General features: G+C 44.1%; 2 protein-coding genes across 2 annotated transcripts; both read right to left on the reverse strand.

Annotated features, from left to right (window-relative positions):
* Positions 1 to 11,019: 11,019 nt before the first annotated feature.
* On the reverse strand, positions 11,020 to 12,173 carry LOC145796329 (G-type lectin S-receptor-like serine/threonine-protein kinase At2g19130). The gene is made up of 4 exons (XM_082881413.1): positions 11,785 to 12,173; positions 11,566 to 11,681; positions 11,402 to 11,482; positions 11,020 to 11,276 (listed from the first exon to the last, which is right to left on the reverse strand). Exons 1-4 carry the CDS (start codon positions 12,171 to 12,173, stop codon positions 11,020 to 11,022), a joined length of 843 nt encoding a protein of 280 aa, XP_082737539.1.
* A 90-nt stretch (positions 12,174 to 12,263) lies between these two features.
* Positions 12,264 to 12,905, reverse strand: LOC145796330 (G-type lectin S-receptor-like serine/threonine-protein kinase At1g11300). The gene has a single exon (XM_082881414.1). It carries the CDS (start codon positions 12,903 to 12,905, stop codon positions 12,264 to 12,266), a length of 642 nt encoding a protein of 213 aa, XP_082737540.1.
* Between the last annotated feature and the right edge of the window lie 2,506 nt (positions 12,906 to 15,411).

The raw sequence follows: 15,411 nt of genomic DNA on the forward strand, positions 1-15,411 counted from the left end.
TTATATGCTTATCTGTGTATATGGGATATTGTTGTTATACATATCTGTTGAGAATGTGGATACAGCTTATATGCTTATCTGTGAATGTGGGATATAGTTTTTATACTTATCTGTTGAAATGATAATAGAGCTAATATGCTTGTCTGTTGAAAAAGGAAAAATGAAAGGTAACTTGGACTTATAAGTCGTATGGCATAAATATGTGATTTATGTGAATGTATTAGTGTTGGCCATCTATCAATTGCTAATCTTTTAGTCATTGTTCATGGTTGGTTTAGTGTATTTCTGCTGGGCTGTGGCTCACCCTATATGGGAATATCATTTTCAGGTGCAGGTAGTATGCCACCTCCAAGGACGTAGCTTGGGAGGCTAGAGGCAGGCGGACTTTTGTTGTTTTGTTCTTTTGGTGTATTACATGTAAATTCAAGCCAAGGGCTTAACGTGTATGAGTTAGTACTCTTTTGTTGTAACCAAGTGCTAACTTGGAAAGCTGTAAGCCCATAGGGCATTTTGCTTTTGTTGTTAACATGTAATACTTTTGTAAAGAAACTCTGATGAAATGGAAGAATGTAGAACTTTTACTTATGAATGCATGTCTTATTTGATGGGTTTAATGTTATTATTTTGAGGGCGTTACAACTTGGTATCAGAGCGTACCGGGTCCGAATACTTTGGGTACGTGGGAAGTGATTAGTATCACAATGGGTTTGTCTCGCTTGATAGAGACTTAGATATAGTGCCATATGCTATGTGCTTAATTGATAACATGCTTATGTGACTATATGGGTATGGGATTTGGTTTCTAGGATGCTGATTGGATCCTTGGGTTTCTGGGAGTCTTGTTGGAAAAGCACTTGATCAATGCTGTTTCTAACCGGAACTCTAGTAACGCCTCGGGACTATCATTATCCAGAAGTGAAATTCGTAAGTGCTTATGTGTTTATGTGCTTATGTGGAGTGAATTACAGTTGTCCATGCATTAGGACGTGAGTGTCTAGTTTCGGCACATTTGTGAATGTGCTGATGTTCTGTGTTACCTTTATTAGGATGTCAGGACGAGGAAGAGGTGCTAGGCGTGGTAGACCTGCGAGGCAGGAAGTACCGTTACCGGGTGAGATTCCGGCAGTGTAGGAGGGTGTTGGTCAGGCCAATGTGGCCGAGCCAGCAGGTCAGCAGGCTATGGGTGCCTTGGCCAGAGAGATAGCTGGAGCTTTGGGTATTCTTAGAGCTGGGAATCAGGCAGCTGAGGCAGGGCCTTCTTTCTTGAAGAGGGAGTTCTTCCGGTCTAATCCGGATGAGTTTATCGGGGATCCGAAGGAGCCACTGAAGGCTGATGAGTGGCTAGAGCAAATGAGTAAAACGTTCGAGATGCTTGCCATCGAGGACGGAGCACTGAAAGTGACCTTGGCATCCTTCCAACTGAAGGGAGATGCGGGTCAATGGTGGAAGTACGAGAAGGCTCGTGTTGGTGGTACTTGGGAGGCGTTTGTGAATGCTTTTCAGGAGAGGTTTTTGTCTGCAGCAGCTAGGGAGAAGCTGAGGGACCAGTTTAGCCGGCTTAAACAGCAGGGCTTGTCAGTGGCCGAGTTTGAGGCTACTTTTACCAGTCTGTCCAGGTTTGCACCGGAACTGGTGGCGTCTGAAGAACGCCGTTGCTTTGTGTTTGAGCGAAAGTTAAGGCGGGGCCTCAAGTTGAGAGTTGGTGGGTCTTATATCCGAGAGTATAGACACCTAGTAGATGCTGCTGCTCATATGGAAATTATGATGCAGGAAGAGGAGGAAGAACAGAGGGGCTCCAAGAGGAGTCAGGATGGTCAGGGTGATAGCAGGAGGCAGAGGGGTTATAACCCTCAGCAGTCTCAGGGAGCAGTTTCTAGATCGACCTTTCCAGTGCCGAGTGCAGGCTCGGGGAGAGGCAATCAGGGGGAGTTTACTTGTTACAAGTGTGGCCAGCTGGGTCACAAGGTTTCAGTTTGCCCGCAGAAGGGTGGGGGTCAGAGAGCTGCTTCTTCTTCAGCTAGACCGCAGAGTCAGAGTTTGGGCAGGGGGCAGCCCTTGTCTTGTTATCAGTGTGGACAGCCTGGGCACCTGAAGAGGTTTTGCCCGCAGTTGAGTGCCACTTCGGGAGCGTCTGGTTCTAGGCAGACGCAGGGTTTTCAGCCAGCTCAGTCTGTGCAGGCCTCGAGGGCCAATCCGGGAGCTTCGTCATCCCAGTCTGTGCAGCAATCTTTTGCTCCGAGAGGTGAGCAGCTAGACCAGGGGCCTACGGGGCGCGCGTATGCTGTTACCGCGCAGGATTTAGTACCAGCTCCATCGGTAGTGAGAGGTACTTTTCTGTTTTGCAACTCGGTTGCTAATGTGTTGATAGACACGGGTGCATCTCATTCTTTTGTATCTGCTGCATTTGCATCTGTGTTGGAATTGGAGTTAGCACAGTTAGCATCTCCTATTTGTGTGGTATCGCCTTTGGGTGGTGAGTTGATCTTGAAACAGGGTGTTAGAGGTTGTGATATAGAGGTCGCCGACTATAGGCTTCCTTTTCCATTTGTTGTCATGCCCATGAAGGGTTTTGATGTTATTTTGGGTATGGACTGGCTATCGTCATACCGGGCTGTTATTGATTGCTACCGCCAAAGGGTGACGTTATGTACCTTGAGCGGGGAGTGGTTCCATTTCTTGGGAGACCGGGTTGGTAGTGTTTTACCACCGGGGTATGATTCGCGAGGGCAGAGTGAGCTTGGTGGTCTACTTGCTAGCTTTGAGAGTAGTGAGTGTGATGAGGCCCAGATTGTGTTGCCGAGGGTGGTTTGTGAGTATTCGGATGTCTTTCCCGAAGATCTTGTTAGTTTGCCACCTCATCGGGAGATCGAGTTCTCCATTGATCTAGTGCCCGGCACGGCGCCGATTTCTATGGCACCTTACCGTTTTGCTCCAGCAGAGTTGGTTGAGTTGAAGGTTCAGCTCCAGGAATTGCTAGATAAGGGTTTTGTTCGCCCTAGTGTTTCGCCGTGGGGAGCACCGGCCCTCTTTGTTAAAAAGAAAGATGGTGCCTTGAGATTGTGTATTGACTATCGGAAGTTGAATCGGGCTACGGTTAAGAATAAGTACCCTATGCCCCGTATAGATGATTTGTTTGACCAGTTGAAGGGTTCCCGTTGTTTCTCTAAGATAGACTTGAGATCGGGTTACCACCAGTTGAGGGTCAGGGAGGAGGATGTTCCGAAGACGACATTCCGTACGCGGTATGGCCATTACGAGTTTCTGGTGATGCCATTCGGGCTTACCAATGCACCGGCAGTCTTTATGGACTTGATGAACCGGATCTTCCGGAAATTCTTGGATCGGTTTGTAGTCGTTTTTGTGGACGACATTCTTATCTATTCGCCTTCTGAGGAGGAGCACGAGGAACACTTGAGAGTGGTGCTTGAGTTGCTTAGAGCCCATAGGCTGTATGCCAAGTTTGGGAAGTGTGAGTTCTGGCTGAGGGAAGTCAAATTCTTAGGCCACGTAGTATCCGGGGAAGGGGTGTCTGTTGATACATCCAAGGTTGAGGCAGTACAAGATTGGGCACAACCTAAGAGTGTGTTTGAGATCCGCAGCTTTCTGGGATTAGCTGGGTATTACCGTCGGTTTGTAAAAGATTTCTCCAGGTTAGCGTCACCGTTGACTAGACTGACTCGGAAGGGAGTCAAGTTTGTGTGGAGTGAGACTTGTGAAAAGTCGTTCCAAGAGCTGAAAGTTAGATTGACCACCGCTCCGGTGTTGATTATTCCAGAGAGAGGGTTGGGTTATGCAGTTTATTGTGATGCCTCACGAGAGGGTTTGGGTTGTGTGTTGATGCAAGAAGGGAAAGTGGTAGCTTATGGCTCACGTCAGTTGAAAATACACGAGAAGAATTACCCCACACACGACCTAGAGTTAGCGGCTGTGATCTTTGCCTTGAAAATCTGGAGGCACTACCTTTATGGTGAGAAGTTTGAGGTGTTCTCGGACCACAAGAGTTTGAAGTATCTGTTTACGCAGAGAGACTTGAATCTGAGGCAGAGGAGATGGATGGAGTTCATCGAGGATTATGATTTTGAGTTGCACTATCATCCGGGAAAGGCCAATGTTGTGGCCGATGCCCTTAGTAGGAAATCCATTAGTGATGTAGCTTGTATAGCCATCCGGGAATGGGAGATGTTGGGTGCACTTGGTGAGTTTGATTTGCTACTGGGCGAATCCGTTGAGGCTGTGGCCTTGTTTTCTGTTGTTGCACAGCCTACACTTGTGACACGAGTGTTAGAGGCACAGAGAGGTGACCTTGAGGTAGAATCCATCCGAGAGAAAATCTCCAGTGGGAAAGTTGAGAAGGGTTTGACGGTGTAACCCGACCTGAGTGTGAGATACCGAGACCGTTTATTCGTACCGGAGTCTTGCCGAGAGGAAGTACTCCGAGAGTTTCACCATTCGCGCCTTGCGGTGCATCCGGGGGGTACTAAGATGTATCAGGATTTGGGTCGCCAGTTTTGGTGGCGGGGTATGAAGAGAGATGTGGCTGTTTTCGTATCGAAGTGCCTTACTTGCCAGCAAGTGAAGGCCGAGCATCAGAGGCCAGCGGGTTTGTTGCAACCCTTGCCTATTGCCGAATGGAAGTGGGAGCATGTCACTATGGACTTCGTTGTAGGTCTTCCGAGGACTCAGCGGGGTAGTGATGCTATTTGGGTGGTTGTAGATCGGTTGACTAAGTCGGCGCACTTTATTCCTATGCGCGTGAGAGATTCGGTAGATCATCTTGCCGACTTGTATATTCGGGACATAGTGAGATTGCACGGGGTCCCAGTGACGATCGTCTCAGATAGAGATCCTCGTTTTACTGCTAGGTTGTGGCAGAGTTTGCAGAGTGCCTTGCGCACTAAGTTGACCTTTAGTACGGCTTATCATCCTCAAACTGACGGGTAGTCCGAGCGTACTATTCAGATCCTTGAGGATATGCTTCGGGGTTGTGTCCTGGACTTCAGTGGGACGTGGGAGAGGCACTTACCCTTGGTAGAGTTTGCCTACAACAACAGTTTTCAGTCTAGCATCGGTATGGCACCGTTTGAGGCCTTGTATGGCCGACCGTGTAGGTCTCCAGTTTGTTGGGCCGAGGTGGGTGATGCACCTTTGTTGGGTCCGGAGTTGGTTAGGGAGACGACGGAGAAAGTTGAGCTTATCCGTAGGAGGCTTGTTACAGCCCAGAGTCGTCAAAAATCTTATGCTGACCGTAGGAGGAGGCCTTTGGCGTTTGAGGTAGGTGATCATGTCTTTCTGAAGATATCACCTAGACGAGGTTTGATGAGGTTTGGGAAGAGTGGGAAGTTATCCCCTCGGTTTATTGGTCCTTTTGAGATCCTTGAGAGGATTGGCGAGGTTGCTTATCGGTTAGCTTTACCGCCGCAGTTGTCCGGAGTACATGACGTGTTTCATGTGAGTATGCTTCGGAAGTATGAGCCAGATCCATCGCATGTGTTGGATTGGACCGATTTAGAGGTAGATGAGGATGCCTCGTATGAGGAGAGACCGGTTCGGGTCTTGGATAGGCGGGATCAGGTCCTGCGTGGCAAGACCATTCCTTTGGTGAAAGTCTTGTGGAAACATCACGGAGTGGAGGAAGCCACTTGGGAACGTGAGTTGGAAGTCCGCGAGAAATATCCGGACTTGTTTGTTGATATGTAATCTTGTATTTAAATTTTGAACTATTGTTGAACTTAAGAGCTTTTATATATGTCTTAAGTTGTGAAACATTGAAAATGTTTTGGTTTATCGGAAGTATGTTTTGGAACTTGCCTCATATGGAAGTTGAATGTGACACTATATGTGTTGAATGTATTGTTGAAATTGGAAAGATAATGCGTAATGTTAATGCATGTCGAAAGTACATATGTTGTTTACATATTGTGAAATGCCTCTTGTTAAAGGGAGGGGGTGACCGGTGATGGGTCGGATTGTTGAATGTTAAAGTGTAACATTGTTTAAAGTGGAGGAAAACTTGTTTTTGAAAACTTGTGTTTAATTTCGGGGACGAAATTCTTTAAGGGGGGGAGGTTATAGCGATCCCGGGTTTACCCTTGTTGTACAGTGATCCGGACATGTGTCCGTGGATGTTGGTAATTGATTATGATCTTGTTTACATCCTCTTTACTTTGTATTTTGAGTTATAGGATGTGTTAGGCAGATTTGTTGCAGGTTGGTTGAGTTTAGAAACCAAAACTAGTTGCCCAGATTTTGGCCTGTCCGCTCGAGCGTGGGTTTGGGCGCTCGAGCGGGGAATACACCCATCCAGTATTTCCTGTGCAGTGTTGGACGCTCGAGCGTGGTATTAGCCGCTCGAGCGGGGTTGTGTGAGTTCCGCTCGAGCGGGAAGTTGGAAGCTCGAGCGGAGACCTGGCTCTGTCAAAGTGCTGGGAGAGTGCATCTGGCGCTCGAGCGGAAGTTTTGGCCGCTCGAGCGGGAGTCTGTGAGTGACGCTCGAGCGGGGTGTTTTACGCTCGAGCTGTCGACTGGGTTTAAATCCCGAAATTGTGACTTTTCAAATCACTTTTTCACTTTCTCTTCTCTCTCCTACTTTTCCAAAAACACCATTGTTGAGCCTCTCACTCTAGACTCTACCTTCTCTCTAGGTTTTGATCTAGTAGGAGTGATCTGCTCATCTTTGGCCTTTACAAAAAAGTTGTTGATCGTCGAGAGCTTCCTTTTAATTTGAAAATTTTGGGTTTTGGAGCACGTTGGGTTTTGTCATCTTCTCCCTTAAGGCTCCGAATTTGAGGTAGGGATATCCTACTCCTCTCTATGGATTTTGTTTTTAAATTTTAGTATTTTGAGACGTTGGGTTTGGTTGGGTAATTTCGTGAAAGTTTGGGGCTTTTGTGTTATTTTACAAAAGTTGGGGTTTTATTTATAATAAACCTAAATGCATGTTTGGCATAGAGTAATGGAATAAATGTTGAGTCATTGATGAAAATGGGACCTAAGGGTTGTAATGTTAATTAAGGGAATTGACCTAATTACAGTGTTTAATTAATTGGGATAATTAATTGTGAGAAATGAGAAAATGAAATGTTGATTGAATATCCATTTGCGCATTTATATTCTGTTTAGAAATAACTGCTTTGGGCTATCGGTGGAGGATAGTCGTGATTGTTGTAGACAATGCATGATGATTAGGCAAACGGTAACTAATCAATGGAATGTGTCATGGAACTTGGCGGTTGATAGAATACATTAACTTTATGTATTGAGTGATTGTATATAGAACCAATGTGTTTGTATACGTTATGTGTAGAGGAGGAGATGGGGGATGTACTCCGCGGTTTAGGGGAAGATGGGGGATGTACCTCTAAACCGGATAGTGTTGGGAGAAGATAGGGGATGAACTCCGTAGATACAGCTCATATGCTTGTCTAGAGAAGTGAAGATAGAGCTCATATGCTTATCTTTGTGAAGTGTGGATATAGCTTATATGCTTATCTGTGTATATGGGATATTGTTGTTATACATATCTGTTGAGAATGTGGATACAGCTTATATGCTTATATGTGAATGTGGGATATAGTTTTTATACTTATCTGTTGAAATGATGATAGAGCTAATATGCTTGTCTGTTGAAAAAGGAAAAATGAAAGGTAACTTGGACTTATAAGTCGTATGGCATAAATATGTGATTTATGTGAATGTATCAGTGTTGGCCATCTATCAATTGCTAATCTTTTAGTCATTGTTCATGGTTGGTTTAGTGTATTTCTGCTGGGCTGTGGCTCACCCTATATGGGAATATCATTTTCAGGTACAGGTAGCATGCCACCTCCAAGGACGTAGCTTGGGAGGCTAGAGGCAGGCGGACTTTTGTTGTTTTGTTCTTTTGGTGTATTACATGTAAATTCAAGCCAAGGGCTTAACGTGTATGAGTTAGTACTCTTTTGTTGTAACCAAGTGCTAACTTGGAAATCTGTAAGCCCATAGGGCATTTTGCTTTTGTTGTTAACATGTAATACTTTTGTAAAGAAACTCTGATGAAATGGAAGAATGTAGAACTTTTACTTATGAATGCATGTCTTATTTGATGGGTTTAAGGTTATTATTTTGAGGGCGTTACAAGGAAGGCGAGCCAGGTCCGCTCCGCGACTTCCTTCTTGGCGAGCAACATCAGCTCAGCAAGGAACTCCAAGGAAGGCGAGCAAGGTCCACTCCGCGACTTCCTTCTTGGCGAGCAACATCAGCCCGGCGAAGGAACTCCATGGAAGGCGAGCAACATCAGCTCGGTCAAGGAACTCCGAGGAAGGTGAGCAAGGTCCGCTCCGCGACTTCCTTCTTGGCTAGCAACATCAGCTCGGCAAGGAACTTCCAAGGTCAGTGAGCAAGATCCGCTCCGCGACTTGCTTCTTGGCGAGCAACATCAGCTCGGTCAAGGAACTCCAAGGAAGGCGAGTAAGGTCCGCTCCGCGACTTCCTTCTTGGCGAGCAAGATCAGCTCAGCAAGGAACTCTGGTCTTGCTACCAATATGATTGTCAATTGCCCCTTTTCCTCGGTCTTCTAACTAACAACTTCCAAAACCAAACTCTCTAGATCTCTTCCACGATTGTTCGCATCGCCATCCTCTGAGCTTCCCAAATCATCTCGGCTGAATCTTTTGAGTTGAACAAATCATCAACTCATTTGGCCGGAGTACATCATCTCGGCTGAATCTTCAGAGTTGAGCAAATCATCAACTCATCTAGCTGGAGTACATCATCTCGGCTGAATCTTTAGAGTTGAGCAAATCATCAACTCATTTAGTCGGAGTACATCATCTCGGCTGAATCTTCGGAGTTGAGCAAATCATCAACTCACTTGGCCGGAGTACATCATCTCGGCTGAATCTTCGGAGTTGAGCAAATCATCAACTCATTTGGCCAGAGTACATCATCTCGGCTGAAACTTCGGAGTTGAGCAAATCATCAACTCATTTGGCCGGAGTAAATCATCTCGGCTGAAACTTCGGAGTTGAGCAAATCATCAACTCATTTGGCCGGAGTAAATCATCTCGGCTGAAACTTCGGAGTTGAGCAAATCATCAACTCATTTGGCCGGAGTACATCATCTCGGCTGAATCTTCGGAGTTGAGCAAATCATCAACTCATTTGGCCGGAGTACATCATCTCAGCTGAATCTTCGGAGTTAAGCAAATCATCAACTCATTTGGCCGGAGTACATCATCTCGGTTGAAACTTCGAAGGTGAGCAAATCATCAACTCATTTGGCCGAAGTAAATCATCTCGGCTGAAACTTCGGAGTTGAGCAAATCATCAACTCATTTGGCCGGAGTAAATCATCTCGGCTGAAACTTCGGAGTTGAGCAAATCATCAACTCATTTGGCCGGCGTACATCATCTCGGCTGAATCTTCGGAGTTGAGCAAATCATCAACTCATTTGGCCGGAGTACATCATCTCAGCTGAATCTTCGGAGTTGAGCAAATCATCAACTCATTTGGCCGGAGTACATCATCTCGGTTGAAACTTCGAAGGTGAGCAAATCATCAACTCATTTGGCCGAAGTAAATCATCTCGGCTGAAACTTCGGAGTTGAGCAAATCATCAACTCATTTGGCCGGAGTACATCATCTCGGCTGAATCTTCGGAGTTGAGCAAATCATCAACTCATTTGGCCAGAGTAAATCATCTCGGCTAAAACTTCAGAGTTGAGCAAATCATAAACTCATTTGGCCGGAGTAAATCATCTCGGCTGAAACTTCAGAGTTGAGCAAATCATCAACTCATTTGGCCGGAGTACATCATCTCGGCTGAATCTTCGGAGTTGAGCAACTCATCAACTCATTTGGCCAGAGTACATCATCTCGGCTGAATCTTTAGAGTTGAGCAAATCATCAACTCATTTGGCCGGAGTAAATCATCTCGGCTGAAACTTCGGAGTTGAGCAAATCATCAACTCATTTGGCCGGAGTACATCATCTCGGCTGAATCAGAAAAGTTCTTAAGCAAAAGTAATTCACTTCTATTACATTGACAAAAATAGTATCACATTCAGAAGTGTAGGGGAAACAAGTTCTTCCTCAAAAAATTACTTAAGAACGATAAGAATATAATAGTTTGAGGTTAGCCGCATTCCATGGCCGGGGGTACGCCTTTGCCATCCAAATCTTCTAAGTGGTATGCCCCCTTACCCGCCAGACCGGTTATCTTGTAAGGCCTTTTTGTCTGTTGCCACCAGGGTTGTCTTCGCGGTGGACGCCGCTGCATCATCCTCTACTCGGATGTGCTCATTGATTCGTTGCATTAGTTGCCCCATGGATGGCGGCTGGTTCATTGTAAGCGAGTCCCTCAGCTTGTGTCCGATTGGGAGACCGCGCTTGTATTGGGTGATTGCCAGGTTGACCGGGCAATCCAAGATCTCGTTGAAGGTTTCCCAATATCTGGAGTTATATGCCTTCAGTGTGTCGCTCGGCCCCATCTTGACACTGAGAAGGTGGTCAACTTCCTTTGGCATTTTGGTGTTGGTTTTGAAGCGCGTCACAAAGGCTTCGGCCAACTGCTGCCACCTTTCTATGCTCCCCTCCGGCAGCTTCTCAAACCATTTCAAGCCCAGCTCGCCCAAACTTGACGGGAAGATAAGGCACATAAGAGCGTCATTCCGCCTGTGTCCGGCCATGACCTGTAGGAAGTGGCTTACGTGCATATAGGGATCGGTTTTTCCGTCGTAGAGCGTGAACTTAGGCTGGTGGAAGCCTGCGGGAAGCGGTGTTGTTTCTATCTCCACGGAGAAAGGGGTGGCGCTCAACCTTGCCAAGTCGGAATCCACAAGGAGTGGCGCTGCTAGGCGGGGTGGAGGCATTCTGACCTCCTTGCTGGCGTGAATCCTGTAGGATAACCGCTGGAAAGTCGGTATCCTCTGTGCCTCCCGCCAGCGAGCCCGTTCCTCCAAGACTGCCCGCAAATCTTATGATCGAGCGGAATAGGTGTTCCTCCAAGACTGCCCGCAAATCATCAAATACTTTTTTAAGTTTTACTTAGTAGTTTTCAACATCCCAAAAGCATCACAATCAGTGATGTTGAATGTTACCTTGTAAACAGGTCCAAAACCAGCCTCTCCAAGCTTATTTGCATCAGAGAAGTTATCGGTAGCAGAAGATACACTAGTGAAACTGAACAACGATAAAGCAACTTCATTCTTCCCACTGATAAGATCCTTACTGGCTTCATTTAGTGTGTAGTTGGCAGCTCCAATGCTTGTGCTAACATCGAATAATAGTAAATCCTCCCCTGCTTGGTAAAAAATACAGGGGCTAATTTTTTTTTTTTTTGAATTATATTAGGGCATTTCAACCTATATAGAACCAAGAGTGAAATTCACACCTTTGTTTTGTGACTTATCCTCCTCAACATACAATAAAACAAGGTTGAAGTCAACAGTGTCATAGAAACTGCAAGCGCTAGAATAAACCATTTCCACCTCTTCCTTCTTGAATCTGCAAAAAAGAGTTCCAAAAACAATGTAATTAATTGTTGTCCCCATGCCACCAAACAATTGCAACAATTCCATTATTCTTACCTTCACTAAGAAATGCAGAAGCAGAAAGTTTTAGATAGAAATCACTCCTATCAGGGTCATCATCTTTCAGCTGTTCAGCGTTAAAGAGATCTTCACTCCATATTGAACAGCCATCACTGCCATAAGCAAAAGCAGAGCAAGAGCAGATATTGAAAAGCACCTCTATCTTGCAAAACTATCGGATTGAAAGGGAGTCTTACGTTAGGTATCCAAATAAACTGGTCACTCTGTCCATTGGCTTGACTATCATTGCCACATTGTAAAGGGGCTTTCCTCATGTACCCTCTCGACACGTCTCCTGCAATCCAATTTCGTACAGAAGGGGGTTCAAAACCCGACAAACATTGGCAAAATGGAAGGGCCTTTTGACTGCAAATGCTAAAAGCCCCATAGTAGGCATAAACCTCGCACTGCTGACTCGGTTGAGACCAAATTAAACCCCATTTACGAGTAGTTTCAAACCATGACAGCAGCTGAAGTTTCCCTGATACATCCAACACAAATATACTCGTCATGGAAGCATCAGTAACAGGGTAAGTGAAATTGCTCCACCACGGGCTAAAAACATAGGTGATGTGTGTATTGGGAGCTCTCATATCAGGGATCATTGGGAAACTTTGTCCAGTTCATGCCCCACTAGTCCAATACTTTTGAGATCCCTTCATGATGAAAAACTGGGGCGTGCCTTGAGGATCAAATTACAGAGAGAAAACTCCAGGGCCAGGGTCTTCCTTGCTTTTCCAGGATATCAAAGACCAGGTTTTTCTATTGATCACACTATAACCAAGCTTCATTCCAGGCAAGAGAGTATGTGAAGGGTAGTCAAAGCTTTGCCATAGTAACTCACCAAATGTCCTGTCTCTCAAAACAAGATTTCTTGAATCCAAAAGGGTAGCACTAGTGTTACCATTTGATGATATGTTAGTCAACATGTACAAAAATTTTCCCTTCACTATCACGAGGTTTCCATCAGCGCTGATGCTAAGAGCCGCAGAAGAATCTGTGAGTGGGTAATCTTGGTTGGTTGCCCAAACAACAGTTTGTACCGAAATTCTTTTGTACCATATACCCCCATAGTAATTTATTGTAGAGCTCCTGTTCCCAGGACTGAAGAATCCCAACTTGATATTTCCTGCAGATACAATGGTGTCAGAATCTGTGATTGACTGTCCTGGTAAGATTGTATCTGTTGAGGCATCAGCAAACCACAAACATGAAGAAATTAACAGGAAAACAAAATGAGCATATGTTGTCATCCTTTTATTATTGGTGTTAGGCATTAGATTTTCAGGGTCAGCTCCATAATATATAAAGTCAATAGCATATGCTTGTTTGCTCATTCATATACAATGGTGGATGTATTTCCTAACAGATTAAAATTTTTGGGACAATTTTTACAAGGATTAATTTTCCGTCAGTACAAGCCAACATCAGAATTAAAAAATGTGGAATAATATAATTAATATAATTCCAGATATGTTCTGCCTTATAAATCCACAAACCCACCTAGGAATCTTATAGCGATCCCGGTTCTTTCTCCTTTGGTTGTAGTATCCGAACTTAGTTCCGTGGATTCCGGTTGTTGTTTTGAACTTGTTTCTGTCCTTCAATTCTTTAAATTTGAGTTATAGAATGTTTTGGACTTGTTCGTTCCAGGTTGGGTGTGATTGGGAGCAGGTGGTTGCTGCCCAGGTTTTTAGTCCTTCGCTCGAGCGAGCTGTTTGTCGCTCGAGCGAGCGTGGGGTTTTGTTTCTGGTGGGTCGAGCCAGGGTGGCTTAGCTCGAGCGAGCGTTGCGTCTGGTACTAGGACCTGAACACTGGAATTCTTGGCTCGAGCGAGATTTTTGTCGCTCGAGCGAGCTTCTGGTTTGTTTGCCTGCGCGTAAGTTTTCTGTGTCTGGTCGCTCGAGCGACCAGGTCTTCGCTCGAGCGAGTCTATCGTATTTCAGTAGGCAGCAGCCGGAAAAAGATCATTTTTTCTCCCTCTTTCATTCTTGAAACCCTAGCAACCGAGAGTCTCTCTCTCTAAACTTATTATCTCTCTAGATTTCATCTCCTTCTAGTATGAATCCATCCTAGGTCCTTTGTTAAAAAGGTAGAGGGTGTCGAGGGCTTCGTCTTAATCGGAAAAATTGTGAATTTGGAGCACTTTGATTTCGGGTCATCATCTCGTTTTGAGTTCTCCTTTGAGGTAGGGATTCTCCTTGTTCTTTTTCAATACTACGTCTATAGATAGACATGTGGTAATTTTTGTATTGCATGAAAACCATTTTATGTTGGTTTTTTGTATAAATTCATGAGGTTGAACTTTGGGTTAGTTGTTGGATTTAGATCTATTATCATTAGATGTGTTTTGGGGCTAATTGGGTGTTAATTAGCATGTTGTTGTTGTAAGGAGAGGAAACCCTAATATTTATTTGGTTTAATAACTCAATAGAGGGGTTTTGATCATTGGGTAAATACTTGGGTATTTTTGGGTTTTGAATGAAGCCATTGTTGTTTTTTGTAGATGATTGAACCTTTTTATCAATATTGGGAGAAGGGGAGGGAAATCCTATTTTGGTGATTATGATTTAATTTGTATAATTAAATTGGAATGGCTTGGAGATGAATGTAGTAGATTAAAATGAGCTTTGGCTTTGTTGTCCTTGGATTTGATTTTGTGAAAAACAAAAGGAATAAAACCGGTTTTGAAAAATAAAGAGAGTTGGTTTTGTGAAATGGGAAAGGTACTTTGAAATGAGTATGAATGTTGGATTGTTGTATCTTATACTACTATGTTAGTATTAGTGATAAGTTGATGATCTCATGATATTTGAGTCTGTTAATAGATGTACAATATACATGCATCTAGAGGTTTTGTCCTTGGTCATCGGTGGAGGATGACATGGTTGTGTTGAATTGTTGTGTATACATTACACCTATGTGTTTATCTACTTTAACTCGTTGTTAGATTCTTGTTGGTTATGTATATGCATTATACATGTTGGATATGCCTTGTTGCATGGTTGTTGTTGGCGTTGTATGCCGCGCTTATAATCAAAGGTACCGTTACCTTCCAGCTAGCGCCTGGAGAACTGTATGCGCTAATAATAGAAGGCACCATACCCTTCCAGCTAGCGCCTGGTAAACTGGTATTTTGGCTTACTACGCACATAGCTAGTAGAGCGAAGTTGGTTGTAGTTATTTCAGTATATCTTTGGCTTACTAAGCGCATAGCTAGTTGAGCAGGGTGGAATTGTTGTTGTTTAGTTGTAACTGAAAATATCATAGATTTGATTGGTTCCAGTTCGGAGAACCGAGTTACTCCATTGATTGATTGTATATATGTGGGTGGGTTGTAAATTTATAATTTTACAAGGTTATGCATGTATAGGTATGACAGTAGTGGAAATGAACCAAAATGTCTTTTTTTGTCTTTTGGAAAGTGTGAAGGAGAATGAATGTTTTAACGATAAACATGTTTTGAAAAGGTACATCTGTGTATGTATAGGAAGTGGAAGAGAGTATCGGGCTTACTGAGATTATTTTCCTAAGTAATTGTTAATGTTATGAAAGAATGGGAATGGGGATTAATGAAAGGAATAAGGAAAGATGAATCGCTTATAGCGTTCAATGAAACGGTTGTTATCAAGAAAAGTTTATATATATATATTTTGTATAAACTGTCATATTACTATTCTAGTACGAGAATGAGTGTGCATGATCATAGCTATCTGTAAGTTGTTATTGTTGAGGATCATGTTGAGATCCCTACTGGACTTTATGTTCATCCCACGTTGTTGAATCTTTTTTAGGTGTTTAGCAGGTTGTGCTACAGGATTTGGATCTTCTTATTTGTTGGCC

The sequence above is a fragment of the Camellia sinensis genome, chromosome 7 (genome assembly GCF_055761805.1).
Source record: "Camellia sinensis isolate YWXY chromosome 7, ASM5576180v1, whole genome shotgun sequence".
Taxonomy (NCBI): Eukaryota; Viridiplantae; Streptophyta; class Magnoliopsida; order Ericales; family Theaceae; genus Camellia; species Camellia sinensis.